General features: G+C 38.7%; 1 protein-coding gene across 7 annotated transcripts in view; it reads right to left on the bottom strand.

The window, feature by feature from the left end:
* Top3alpha (topoisomerase 3-alpha) overlaps positions 1–15205 on the bottom strand; it is a 108627-nt gene that overhangs the window by 82923 nt on the left and 10499 nt on the right. For all 7 annotated transcript variants that reach the window (XM_070099288.1, XM_053798991.2, XM_053798989.2 and 4 more), the window contains exons 4-7: positions 13864–13997; positions 5911–6029; positions 4871–5041; positions 613–788 (exon numbers count right to left, since the gene is read on the bottom strand). In XM_070099288.1, the coding sequence (XP_069955389.1) occupies positions 613–788; positions 4871–5041; positions 5911–6029; positions 13864–13997 (600 nt within the window). The remainder of the gene's footprint in view (positions 1–612; positions 789–4870; positions 5042–5910; positions 6030–13863; positions 13998–15205) is intronic.

Below are 15205 nucleotides of genomic sequence, written 5' to 3'. Positions count from 1 at the left end.
TTTATCAAGTCATACAGATCTACCTGGGTGAAAGGTACATGAGTATTAATAGAATGGAATCAGGTGGAGAATGCTGGGCAGGTTGGATCTCATGAGGACCTGCACGAGACTGGCGGGTGCATATGTAGTTATGTGGGATAACGATGAAGAAGTTTCTTGGCAAGGGGTTCAGCTATGTTACAGAAACTGTTGTTTTGCTGAACCCCTTGCCAAGAAACTGTGCACCCGCCAGTCCCATGCAGGTTCTCATCAGATCCAACGTACCCAGCATTCTCTACCTGACTCCATCCTATAAATACTCACGCACCTTTCACCCAGGTAGATCTGTTTGTGACTTGATAAAGCCCACTGTGTGGGCAAAACGTTGTCAATAAAGGCTCACATTATACAGCTTATGTGTTTATTTTTCCAATATTTATGTGTTTCTCTCTCTCAGTGATACATTTGTTTCTGCCAGTAAGTAATGTATTTCATGTGAGTTTTGTAGAGCATGGCTAAAACACAAGCTGTCTACCTAACTGTAAAATGAAACAGCTTAAAAATAAAAAGAAACTAAGAATAACATGTTACACTAATTATTATATATTTTTTAGGTTTTAATACACAACTCACCACAGTATCCAGGGGCAGAGGCCGCCACTTGCTCTTGTTCTTAGTGATCACTTTTGTGACTCGTGCTTGTGGATTATCTTCACACATTTCAAACAACACTGTACACACTGCTTGGTCAAACAGCCGTACACGCCGCCAAGAAAACTCAATAACACCTTCTTCTCCAGCATGTGTGACTGCAAACATCACAAGATACAAATTATTACAGATTGTAATATGGTGTGGTTTATTTTAAAATTGTTATTTTGTTAAAATATTACAAGCTGAGATTAGATACATTAACAGTGTAAGTAAGTAAGTAAGTAAGTAAGTAAGTAAGTAAGTTTATTCAGGTATACACAAATACAGTTACATAGAATTATCATACATAGCAGCATATGTGTAGAGAACCTAGGATAACCCAAAAAAGTCAGACAGAGTGACTTATTTCCATTGGGGTCCTTTTACCTTATTATTATAATATAAAGGTTATAATATTTTCTTATTATTCTACAATGAAGATAACATCTTATTATCATACTAAAAAGACTATCTACTACACGAGGGTCATTAAGACTATCTACAATACGAGGGTCATTACTAGGAATAAGGTAAAATTTACACGTATGTTAGCTAAAAAAAAGAAAATCATTCCCCTCCCTTTCTGTAGCTACATTCATCAGACACCTTTTGGCACTCTTCTTGAACTGGTTCATGCTATGACTGGCTTTGACATGTGCGGGTAGTCTGTTCCATTCCTTTATTGCTGTACAATAAAAGGTGTTTGACGCCTGGCCAATGACTGTGGGTACTACAAAGTTGTGCTCTCTCCCCCTAGTACTATGATTGCTTTGGTTCCCAACCTTGACAAAATTGACAGCAAGATATTCTGGACACTGTTTGTGAGCAATTTTATAAACATGATTTAGCTTCAGTTGTTTTACTCTGTCTTCAACATTCAGCATATCCAACTACTGTAATTCATCCTGGCCTACATGTTCTCTTGGTCCCAGCCCCAGGATGAATCTTACGATTTTGTTCTGGGTGATTTGCAGTCTATCTTTCAGTTTTTTTGTCAAGGCAGAGTACCATGAAGAGCAAGCGTAATCCATATGGCATTGTATAAGGGCTAGACATAGGGTCCTGCGAGCCTCAGTAGGTAGACACTGTGCTTGTCTATACAGGAACTTCAGTCTGGCATTCGCTTTCTTTACTACACTGTTCCCTATCAATTCTTCTGACATGCATGGGTCAAAGGGGATTCCCAGATATTTTACTGATGAAACCAAAGTGATGGGCTCCCCATTACACTGAACATTAAAATTATTTACCCTTCTCAGTTTATGTTTCGTGCCAAAGAGAATGGCTTCAGTTTTCCCTAGGTGTAATGATAGTTTGTTGTCTACTATAAACACAAATGCAGTATAATGTGATCCTTTATTGACTACGTTTCGCCCACACAGTGGGCTTTTTCAAGTCACAAACAGAACTACCTGGGGTGGAAGGAACGCGAGTATTTATAGTCCGGCTGAGGTCAGGTGAAGAATGCTGCATCTGATGATGTACCGAGTTGGGTTGTAGAGTCTAAAAACTTGGGTAGCTTGGAAAGGAGACTGGACAAGTTTGTGAGCAGACCTTCTACAGTGTTCTTATGTGGGATAGCGATGAAGAAGTTTCTTGGCAAGTGGTTCAGCTATGTTATAGAAGCCACTATTCTGGTTGAAGTTGTCGGATATAGAAATAAGTGATGATTCCAGGATTCTTCGGTATTGGGTGTTGTCTTCTGTGGCGATAAGTCTTGAGTTTCTGTAGTTTATCAAGTGGTTGTGTGAATTACGGTGTTGTACGCATGCATTCCTTGTGTCGTCAGACCTGCTTGCGTATTGGTGTTCTGAAATACGTGTTTGGAGGTCCCTTGATGTTTCGCCCACGTATAACTTGTTGCAGTCATTACAAGGGATTATGTATACCCCTGCAGAGGATGGAGGCTTGTCCTGCCTACTACTGGTGATGTCCTTGATGGTCGTGGTTGTGGAGGTAGATACTTGGAATGATGTTTTGGCAAAGATGTTGGAAACATGTTTGGCAATGGAGTTGGTGGGAAGGACTATGTATCTCTTCTCGGCAGTGTCTTCTCTGGGTGTGTTGAAGATGTTTAGTGCTCGCCGTCTGCAGTCTCTGATGAAGTGACGAGGATAGTGGAGTTTGGAAAATACCTGTTCAATTATAGTGCATTCTTCCTCAAGGAACTCGTTGCTGCAGATTCTGAGTGCACGCAGGAAGAAGCCTATAATTACACCACGTTTGGTTTTGGTGTCGTGGTGAGAGTAGAAGTGGAGAAGATCGTTTTGGTTGGTGGGTTTTCGATAGACTTTAAAACGAAGTTCGTGGTCAGCTTTGCAGAGTAGAACATCAAGGAAAGGAAGAGTGTTGTCGACGATCTTCTCCACTTCTACTCTCACCACGACACCAAAACCAAACGTGGTGTAATTATAGGCTTCTTCCTGCGTGCACTCAGAATCTGCAGCAACGAGTTCCTTGAGGAAGAATGCACTATAATTGAACAGGTATTTTCCAAACTCCACTATCCTCGTCACTTCATCAGAGACTGCAGACGGCGAGCACTAAACATCTTCAACACACCCAGAGAAGACACTGCCGAGAAGAGATACATAGTCCTTCCCACCAACTCCATTGCCAAACATGTTTCCAACATCTTTGCCAAAACATCATTCCAAGTATCTACCTCCACAACCACGACCATCAAGGACATCACCAGTAGTAGGCAGGACAAGCCTCCATCCTCTGCAGGGGTATACATAATCCCTTGTAATGACTGCAACAAGTTATACGTGGGCGAAACATCAAGGGACCTCCAAACACGTATTTCAGAACACCAATACGCAAGCAGGTCTGACGACACAAGGAATGCATGCGTACAACACCGTAATTCACACAACCACTTGATAAACTACAGAAACTCAAGACTTATCGCCACAGAAGACAACACCCAATACCGAAGAATCCTGGAATCATCACTTATTTCTATATCCGACAACTTCAACCAGAATAGTGGCTTCTATAACATAGCTGAACCACTTGCCAAGAAACTTCTTCATCGCTATCCCACATAAGAACACTGTAGAAGGTCTGCTCACAAACTTGTCCAGTCTCCTTTCCAAGCTACCCAAGTTTTTAGACTCTACAACCCAACTCGGTACATCATCAGATGCAGCATTCTTCACCTGACCTCAGCCGGACTATAAATACTCGCGTTCCTTCCACCCCAGGTAGTTCTGTTTGTGACTTGAAAAAGCCCACTGTGTGGGCGAAACGTAGTCAATAAAGGATCACATTATACTGCATTTGTGTTTATATTGCCATTGTGTCGGTATTTTATACCATTTATTTCCATTGTTGTCTACTAACCATTTGCTGCAGGACTCCAGTTCCAGTGTTAAAACATTAGCAATATCTTGTGGGTCTTTACCTGTCACTAACAGAGCACTGTCATCTGCATACAGTAGGAGTTTGCACTTGACACTGATAGGCATATCATTGACATAACATAAGAATAATAAGGGACCCAGAATACTACCTTGGGGAACTCCACATGTTATTGGCAGGGGTTCTGATTCCGTTTTGTTGATTTTGACTATTTGTCTCCTGTTGCTAAGGTAAGACTTAAACCAGTCTACAGAACCTATGCCGATAGCTTGAAGTTTCTTACATAATATATTGTGGTTGACAGTATTGAAGGCCTTTTGCAGGTCTAAGGTTACCATACCTATGAGGTTCCCCTTTGACATTTCAGTTCTCAGGTAATCCATCAGATTAATAAGGGAGGTGTCGGTTAGTAGGATCTTCTAAAGCCCGATTGATAGCAATGGAGAATGCTGTTGTCATTAAGGTACTTAACTACTTGAGAATACACCGCCCTCTCTAGAATTTTAGATATTATACTAAGTATACTAACAGGCCTATAGTTGCTTACATCAGACCTACTATTTTTCTTGAAGATAGGAGTAACTCTGGACTAATACAGATAAACCTCTTGCAACGAAGATGCCAACAATAGTATGACGATAGTTTGATTTTATCTATCTTGAAAGGTGGATTTGTTAAGAGAATACTGTAGTTGCAAACTTTTTCTTGCTTCAGTGTAATAAACTCTTTGTACAGTACTGAAATGAGGACATTCATTATTTTCCACACACACCAAAAAAAACATATCTTCAAAAAAAAGGTTTATGTTAGCCTCCAAATATCTGTACTGTACCTTTAATTTTCCAAAACTGCTCAGGAATAAACTGCTGAATGGCTTTGTATCGCTCAACCACAAAACCCAGAGTTGGGAACTGACACGAGCCATAACTAATGAGTGTCTCAGCCAATGCCTGCGGAAACACCTTCTGTAATCGTAATGTCTGAAACCTGGTGAATGCAGCACCTGTGAAAAATAAGACATTTAAGTGAATCACCTCATGAAGGTTCTCTTACTTAAAAGTGTCCTCATTGTGGTTTCTACTACTGCTCCTAATTTCTTCATCAGCAGCAGCAGCAGATGCAGCATCCATAGCAGCAGCAGCAACAGCAACAGCAGCCACAGCAGCAGCCACAGTAGCAGCCACTGCAGCAGCAGTTGTAGTTGTTGTAGTTGTGCAGTTGTAGACATTATAGTCATAGTCGTTGTAGTCATAGTCATTGTAGTCATAGTTGTTGTAGTCATAGTCACTGTAATGATTGGAGTAGTCTTCATAGTTGTCTAAGAAAAACAGAAAAGAGGAGCACTGCAGGAGAGCTAATGGCCCATGAGGGCAGGACTAAATCCCAGCGGGACAAAACCCTGAAGGACATAATCCACCTAGGCAGAAGACAGGAAAAGCAATGAATATATAGGAAAAGAGAAGAGGTAAGGAGAGAAGAAAATGATCAGGTCAAGTCACGTGAGTTCTCACTAACAATCTTTTTCTTTAATTTAATCACTCTTAATTCTACCTACTCATATTTCAGCTTACTCTTACTCTAGCTGCCATCATGATGATATATATCAGTCACTCTTCTAAAAACACTTTATACACCAGCACATAAGTTCAAAGGTGTTCTCCCTGCACAATAGCAGACAGCATATATGTAGATGTTTGGATTTTGCTTCAAGTAAGTTAGTAGAGATTTCTGAGATGGAAAGTTGATATAAAGGAAGTGAGAGGCCCAACTGAAAACAGCAAGTAATTTTTCTTTGGTTTAAAACAGTAATTATGATAAATGAACTCAAGCCCTGTGATACATAAATTCTGAAAATAAAAACCTTTTACTAACCAATCCTCAAATCCAGTTCAGATCGCACATCAACAGCATCACTCTGTAGCTTGTCTGGAGTTGCAAGATTATGCAATGCTCGCTGCACAGACATGAATGTAATCTCAGAAAATTTGGCTCTGAAATGTTGAAAGGATTACTTCACTCATGTTTGAAAATTGTAACCATAACTCACAGCTGAAGGCAGTCTAAAAAAGTGTCAACAACTGGGAGAACTTATTTGTGAGGAGAGGTGTGGAGGAAGAGTAAGATGTATTAGATGAGTGCAATGAATGGGAATGACAGCTGTATCTTGGTAAACAATACAATGAGTGGATTTCCTCATCAGGGATCTTTCAATAAGGGGCAACTCATATATCTCATCCCTTGTTATATGTTCAAATTAAATAAATGGAGAACTTCCTTCATCTATCCTTGAGGCATCACAGAGCCCAAGAGCATATGGGATTAAACTAATATCTTCCCACCCTGCCAAAAGAGGGTCAAGTAGTAACCACAAGACATATAATGTGTACACTCTCTAATGCCTGCTCAACCCAAGTCAGCTGATTCTATGGGGACAACACATTACCTCCAAATTTAGCTCTGTCAACTCATCAAAAAAGTGTTGTCTACTGATGAGCTGTAATACCAAGGAAAGACTCAACATTAAGGTATTTAAAAACAAACAGTATATAAGTTTCTATTCACAGTAAATACACAAGGTAAGCTCTTAGTTTACACAGCCACAATAACAATACAAGAGAAACCCTAGTCAGTATAGACCATAACACCCAGTGAATGCAAAACCCCTCACAATGAAAAACTGAACACCCCCAGGATGTCTATATCAAAAAAGTAAGTGCCACTGGGAAATTTTATATAACATGAGTGTCCTGTATGTAAATAAAACACAATGTGCAGATTGTACCATTATATAAATGAAAAAGTTTTGTCCACCAGGGACTTTTTCAATTCATACAGAGAATAACACGACATGGATATATTGTCATCAGGATGTTCATCAACACAAAATGAGTGTCCTACTTGGTGAGACACAAACCTAACTCTAAAACCACAAGTGAACAATGCACCAAACAGATTTTTTTTAATATCAGATCTATCCTTAAGAGATCTGAAGAGCTAAAAAGTCTTCAGATTCACTTCACCTCCAAACTAGCACATATCTACAGCCAACCCAAAACTCATTAAGCTGGGATCTCAAAGTGCCTTACTTCAATTTCTTGTTTGCTTTTTTTTCTATATCCTGCCTTGATAACAATATTATCAGTTAAAAGATTATGTTGAAAAGTATTGTGCACTCATTTGTCTAGCAAAAAAGGGTATACATATATATTTTTTTTTTTATAGTCAACTCTCAATGCCCTATTTTACTTACTCCCCCCCCCCCCCTCAAAAAAAAAAAATCTTTTATTATAAAGTAATTATAGTTTTCAATGTACTTTTGTTATTTTTTTTTTTAACAAGTCGGCCGTCTCCCACCGAGGCAGGGTGACCCAAAAAGAAAATATTTTCATCATCATTCAACACTTTCACCTCACTCACACATAATCACTGTTTTTGCAGAGGTGCTCAGAACGCAACAGTTTAGAAGCATATATGTATAAAGATACACAACATATCCCTCCAAATTGCTAATATCCCAAAACCCCTCCTTTAGAGTGCAGGCATTGTACTTCCCATTTCCAGGACTCAAGTACGGCTATATAAAAATAACCGGTTTCCCTGAATCCCCTCACTAAATATTACCCTGCTCACACTCCAACAGATCGTCAGGTCCCAAATACCTCCCTTACCCCTTCCTTCCAACCTTTTCGAGGACGACCCCTACCCCGCCTTCCTTCTCCTACAGATTTAAATGCTCTCCATGTCATTCTACTTTGATCTATTCTCTCTAAATGACCAAACCACCTCAACAACCCCTCTTCAGCCCTCTGACTAATACTTTTATTAACTCCACACCTTCTCCTAATTTCCACACTCCGAATTTTCTGCATAATATTTACACCACACACTGCCCTTAGACAGGACATCTCCACTGCCTCCAACCGCCTCCTCGCTGCTGCATTCACAACAAAAGCTTCACACCCATATAAGAGTGTTGGTACTACTATACTTTCATACATTCCCTTCTTTGCCTCCATAGATAACGTTTTTTGACTCCACATATACCTCAACGCACCACTCACCTTTTTTCCCTCATCAATTCTATGATTAACCTCATCCTTCATAAATCCCTCCGCCGACACGTCAACTCCCAAGTATCTGAAAACATTCACTTCTTCCATACTCCTCCTCCCCAATTTGATATCCAATTTTTCTTTATCTAAATCATTTGATACCCTCATCACCTTACTCTTTTCTATGTTCACTTTCAACTTTCTACCTTTACACACACTCCCAAACTCATCCACTAACCTTTGCAATTTTTCTTTAGAATCTCCCATAAGCACAGTATCATCAGCAAAAAGTAACTGTGTCAATTCCCATTTTGTATTTGATTCCCCATAATTTAATCCCACCCCTCTCCCAAACACCCTAGCATTTACTTCTTTTACAACCCCATCTATAAATATATTAAACAACCATGGTGACATTACACATCCCTGTCTAAGGCCTACTTTTACCGGGAAGTAGTCTCCCTCTCTTCTACACACCCTAACCTGAGCCTCACTATCCTCATAAAAACTCTTTACAGCATTTAGTAACTTACCACCTATTCCATATACTTGTAACATCTGCCACATTGCTCCCCTATCCACTCTATCGTATGCCTTTTCTAAATCCATAAATGCAATAAAAACTTCCCTACCTTTATCTAAATACTGTTCACATATATGCTTCAATGTAAACACTTGATCTACACATCCCCTACCCACTCTGAAACCTCCTTGCTCATCCGCAATCCTACATTCTGTCTTACCACTAATTCTTTCAATAATAACCCTACCGTACACTTTTCCTGGTATACTCAATAAACTTATTCCTCTATAATTTTTACAATCTCTTTTGTCCCCTTTCCCTTTATATAAAGGGACTATACATGTTCTCTGCCAATTCCTAGGTACCTTCCCTCTTTCATACATTTATTAAACAAAAGTACTAACCACTCCAACACTATATCCCCCCCTGCTTTTAACATTTCTGTCATAATCCCATCAGTTTCAGCTGCTTTACCCCCTTTCATTCTAAGTAATGCCTCACGTACCTCCCCCACACTTACACTCTGCTCTTCTTCACTCCTAAAAGATGGTATACCTCCCTGGCCAGTGCATGAAATTACCACCTCCCTTTCTTCCTCAACATTTAAGTTCCTCAAAATATTCTCGCCATCTACCTAATACCTCCCTCTCCCCATCTACTAACTCCTCTACTCTGTTTTTAACTGACAAATCCATACGTTCCCTAGGCTTTCTTAACTTGTTAAACTCACTCCAAATTTTTTTCTTATTTTCATTAAAATTTCTTGACAGTGCCTCTCCCACTCTATCATTTGCTCTCCTTTTGCACTCTCTCACCACTCTCTTCACCTTTCTTTTACTCTCCATATACTCTGCTCTTCTTATAACACTTCTGCTTTGTAAAAACCTCTCATAAGCTAACTTTTTCTCTTTTATCACACCCTTTACTTCATCATTCCACCAATCACTCCTCTTTCCACCTGCCCCCACCCTCCTATAACCACAAACTTCTACCCCACATTCTAATACTGCATTTTTAAAACTCATCCAACCCTCTTCAACCCCCCCCATTACTCATCTTTGCACTAGCCAATAGTCGCTTATATCTCACCCGAACTTCCTCCTCCCTTAGTTTATACACTTTCACTTCCCTCCTACTTGTTGTTGCCACCTTCCTCTTGTCCCATCTACCTCTTACTTAACCGTAGCTACAACTAAATAATGATCCGATATATCAGTTGCCCCTCTATAAACATGTACATCCTGGAGCCTACCCATTACCTTTTATCCACCAATACATAATCTAACAAACTACTTTCATTATGTGCTACATCATACCTTGTGTATTTATTTATCCTCTTTTTCATAAAATATGTATTACTTATTACCAAATCTCTTTCTACACATAGCTCAATTAAAGGCTCCCCATTTACATTTACCCCTGGCACCCCAAATTTACCTACTACTCCCTCCATAACATTTTTACCCACTTTAGCATTGAAATCCATGAAATAACCATGTTAATTAGTTTTGTTTCCAAATTAAGTCACTTCAAACTTCCTTGTTCTAATATAGTACTAGTTGTAGTATATATATTTTTTTACTATATTGTTTATCAGTTTATATTATTCAGCAATACCAGGTGCTAAAGCAGGTGCTAATCAAGGTGCTCAATCAGGTGCTAAAGTGTTATCTTTTTAAGTTTAGCTTACTCTACTCAGTAACTCATTCTTTTTTGTTTTAACTAATAGTCTCAATCCATATATTCATCCTTAATAGCAGTTGTTAGTAATTGCTTTTCAATTTATTTTTTAACAGCTTATCCCTTGGTTGCTTTTATTTAATACTTAGATACATTCTCCATTACTCTTATGGATGCAAATATTGATCCTTATATTAACCTCTTACTTTTGTTTTTCCTTTTGGGCCACCCCGCCTCAGTGGGATACGGCCGGTGTGTTGAAAGAAAGAAAGATTAACCTCTTGTTAAACAGCACAAATAATCCTAACAATAATTGCCATTGCTACACTGTTAGTCAGGCTAAAGCTGTACTCAGTGTCAACAAGAACATAACAATATTCAATTACAATATCAGATCATTGAGTAAACACTATGATGACCTCCTTGTGCTTTTTAATTCTCTAAATGTTAACATATCCTTTATTATTCTCACTGAAACCTGGTTCAAACATGATTTAACTGACAACTTTGCCTTACCTGGTTACACAGCCATTCACAACTGTAGGCCTGATCAATCAGGAGGAGGTACTGCTATCTACTACTATAATGAACTAAAATGAATTAAATCTACCTGCACCAGGGATGAATATGGTGAATATATATTTGCCACATTCATATCCAAAAACTTAAAAAAAACCATAGCAGTTGGAGCAGTCTACAGACTACCTCACACTAATACATACACATTTAGTGACAACTTAGGAAACACGATAACTGACCCAGATTTGAATAAACACCAGCTACTTGCTGGTGACTTTAATATAAACCTCATTCAAACAGCTAACCCTCAAGTAACTGATTTCACAAACACTACGAGTAATTGCTTGCTATTACCATCTATAACTAAACCAACAAGAATCACAGAGAATCACTTGATCATATCTGGACCAACACTACATCCCCACTAAAAGCAGGCATAATCAAAGACAACACTACAGACCATTACCCAACTTTTCTCATAACCATCTTAGGTAGATTGCCTCAGGACAAGACTAAGATCTCTTTTCGACTACATGGTAAGTCATCAGTAAATAATTTTATTACTGCCTTATGTAACACTGATTGGCTGGGTGAGTTAGTGGATAGCCACGATATTGATGAATGTGTCAAAACATTTCTACACAAAACCCATAATCTCTATAGTAGACACTGTCCAATGAAAATGAAGCAGCTCTCAGCAAAGAGACTAAACAGCCCCTGGCTTACAAATACAGGTCAGCCATCACTAATCCGGCATCACTGGGACCTGTAGTGTGCCGGATTAGTGAGCTTACCGGATTACAGAGTGGTTAGGTTAGAATACACTTAAACCTTTCAGGGTCGAGAGGCCCTCTCCTAAACTTGTTCTCAGGGTCGAAAATTTTTTGGAAAAAGAAAATTATTTTTTTTCTTATGAAGTGATAGAGAATCTTTTCCCAATCATAATGACACCAAAAGTATGAAATTTGATGGAAAACTTACAGAATTATGCTCTCGCAAATTTAGCGGTCTCGACAATGTTTATGCATCGGCAATTTCGCCCACTTTGAGCCCTATTTTTGGCCATGTCCAGTGTACTAGTTGACAAAAATCATAACTATATCGCTAGAACTCCATTTTCTCTATCGAATGAGTACAAGAAACCATCCATTTACTGATTTCAACTATCCAATAAAGTGGTCAGAAATTGGGAATTTTGCCAAGTTCACACAAATTTCAAAAGATGCCAATTTCCAAACAGGGTCCAGAATAAACAAGACAGACATTCCTGACACTAAAATAACATTTCCTCTGTTCATTAGTCACGTTCCCAGGCCCCTCTTACATTTCTTTTGATTTCCACTTTGAATTTTTATTCTCACAAAAGATAGAAGATTTACTGTTATGCAGACTACTGCATTAGTGTAGAAATGGTATAAATAATATCAGCGCACTTGTGAAAGAATATTAGACTCACCAGTTGACGTGTATTGGACGCGTGGCATGATTTGTTTACTTTTGAACCTAGGCAAAAATCGAACATTTCTACTACTTTGAGCTCAATTTCAAGGTATGTGCTTTTCATTGTGGAACCAATCAAAATCATCTCAATTTCTGTAATATGTCATCTATTCTATAAAATGTGACCAGGAAAACTAGAATACAACCATAAATATCATACAAAAATACAGTGCAAAATCCCTGTTTTAAACCAAAAACATGGTCAAAGTTTTTTTTTTTCTCATTATGCACTGTGTGCTGCAGGATTTTTTTTATACTGTGCACACTGACCACATAGACCCATTCTTTCATATGTAAGCCTACCAGTTTTCTCGCGCTAGATTTGAAGGCGCTAGAATTTACGCATACTAGTACTACATCAATAGCCCTGGTGCATAAAACGTATTAGCACATCGGAAATCCTGAAAGGGTTTTAATTAACCTATCAACAGAGAGACTTTCTGCTATATCTTCCTCATTTTCATCACTGCTTTCTCCTCCACTGGCTTGCTGCTGTGGATTTACAACCATCTGCACAATTTCTGAGTCAGCATAATTCTGAAATTTGAGTCAGTATAATGATGAAATTTGAAATTATGCTAGCCGAAATTAGTGCTGAATTATTGATTGAACCGGATAACTGATTGCTAGATTAGTGATGGCTGACCTGTAGTATACATAAATCCATCGATAAAAAACATCTATATGAAAAACAATTCAGACAGGGCCTAATAACAAAAGAACTAACTAAACGATACACCTCAATACTTACTAATGAATATGGAAGTCCAAACAAATGTATTATGTAAACAGATTTAATGAAATAAAAGGTAATATGAAAAAGACCTGGAAAACTCTCTCTGAAATTTTGGGCTCTAGAAAACTGTCTAGAAACAAAGAGATTAACTTGGCAAAACCAGACGAACTACACATCCAGCCTCTAGACACTGCCAACAAACTTAATGTCTTCTTTTCCACCATAGGATCAAAACTAGCAAGCAAAATCCCAAAAGCAAATACTCAGCCACAAGACTACCTCACTAGTAATTACCCACACACTCTATATATAGCACTAACAAATCCTACTGAAGTCTCACTAATAATTAAATCATTAAAAAGCAAGGCAGGAGACCTAAATAACTTGCCACCAGTCATGTATTAATAAACAGGTCATGTGCTGTTCCCCATTATTGCAACAGTACATTCTACTGCTGTATTGCTAGTATCCTGTTAGTCCATGGGAGAGTGATGTCTTGGGAAAATGATCAGTGAGAGAAGGCATACTCTATAGCACAAACAAAAACACCATCTGGAGTGGCAGATATGGGTATAAAGACATAGTATGCAGAACAGGTTTTATTGGGCCTATGTTTCACTCATTTCTTATCATACACCATAAAGCTCAATTCTGAGTAAAATGTAGTCCTGATAAAAGCTTGTTATGCATACTGCATCTTTAAAAGTAGCATCATATATTAAATTTCTAGATACTGTAATGAAAAATAGGATAAGGTCTTCAACTCGTGGCAGCCAACAGCAGCATTTCCATAGGTACAGCAATAATTTACCTACCTCTGTACCACCAGTGATGGCTTAACTGCCTGACACACTTCACTTATTTCAAAGCCAATATTTTCTCCTTCGCGATCACAATCGGTCCAGATAATGAGACGTGATGCAGCTCGAGCTTCCTTCTCAAGGGTGCGCTGCAAACAAAAAATTGCACTAAAACCCTATTTTGGTATATTTCAGCACTCTTCTATCAACCTCTCAGCAACTGCTAAAAAATTCTTGGATAGATAGATTTAACCCCATCTCCCTGATTCTGTTGTCTTATAGGATGAGTGTATACAGTACAGGTCCACAACCCTTTATCCGAAATTCTGAAACTGGAAAAGTTCCGAAAACTGGAGATTTTTCGTAGAGTGTGAAGCGTCAGTCATCTCAGTGCTGGGTCACACCATCATGTGGCGGCGTTAAGAATCATTCCTTTGAAAAATTCTGAAATTTGAAACAATACTGGCCCCAAGGGTTTCAGATAAAGGGATGTGGACTTGTACTGCCCTTTCCAATTTTGAACAGTGGGTATAACAAGTTAATAAATTCTTGAATATTCATTTATACTGCTTATGATATCAGAAACAAAAGTGATGTGATAACATACTGTGCTCATTTTAATGTGATACAGTACTGGAGATAATGAAGGATATGCAATATGCTATCACCATCAATAATGATCTGCAACAACAATGTGAACTATCACAACCGATGGTGATCTGTAACAGCAGTGTGGACTATCATAACCAATAGTAATCTGTAACAACAATGTGGACTATCACAACTGATAGTGATCTGTAACAACAGTGTGAACTATCAAAACTAACAGTAATCTGTAACAACAGTGTGGACTATCACAACCGACAGAGATCTGTAACAACAGTGTGGATTATCACAACCGACAGAGATCTGTAACAACAGTGTGGACTATCACCATAAATGGATTATATAAAAATCCTGGTTTCTAGACTTATGTGACACTGTGGCCAAGTGTGAGGATAAATACCAAGTGGAAGTGGTGTGAGAATACCAAGTGGTGGAGGCGTGAGAATACCAAGTGATGGAGGTGTGAGAATACCAAGTGGTGGAGGTGTGAGAATACCAAGTGATGGAGGTGTGAGAATACCAAGTGGTGGAGGTGTGAGAATACCAAGTGGTGGAGGTGTGAGAATACCAAGTGGTGGAGGTGTGAGAATACCAAGTGGTGGAGGTGTGAGAATACCAAGTGATGGAGGTGTGAGAATACCAAGTGGTAGAGGTTTGAGAATATCAATAAATAACCATTGAAAATTCTAAGCCAATCAGATGATGTATTCTCAAGATATAAACAAAAGTTTGAAGGAAAAAATGATAAAAG

The sequence above is a fragment of the Cherax quadricarinatus genome, chromosome 66, assembly GCF_038502225.1.
Source record: "Cherax quadricarinatus isolate ZL_2023a chromosome 66, ASM3850222v1, whole genome shotgun sequence".
Lineage (NCBI taxonomy): Eukaryota > Metazoa > Arthropoda > Malacostraca > Decapoda > Parastacidae > Cherax > Cherax quadricarinatus.
This window is presented reverse-complemented; position numbering and strand designations above follow the sequence as displayed.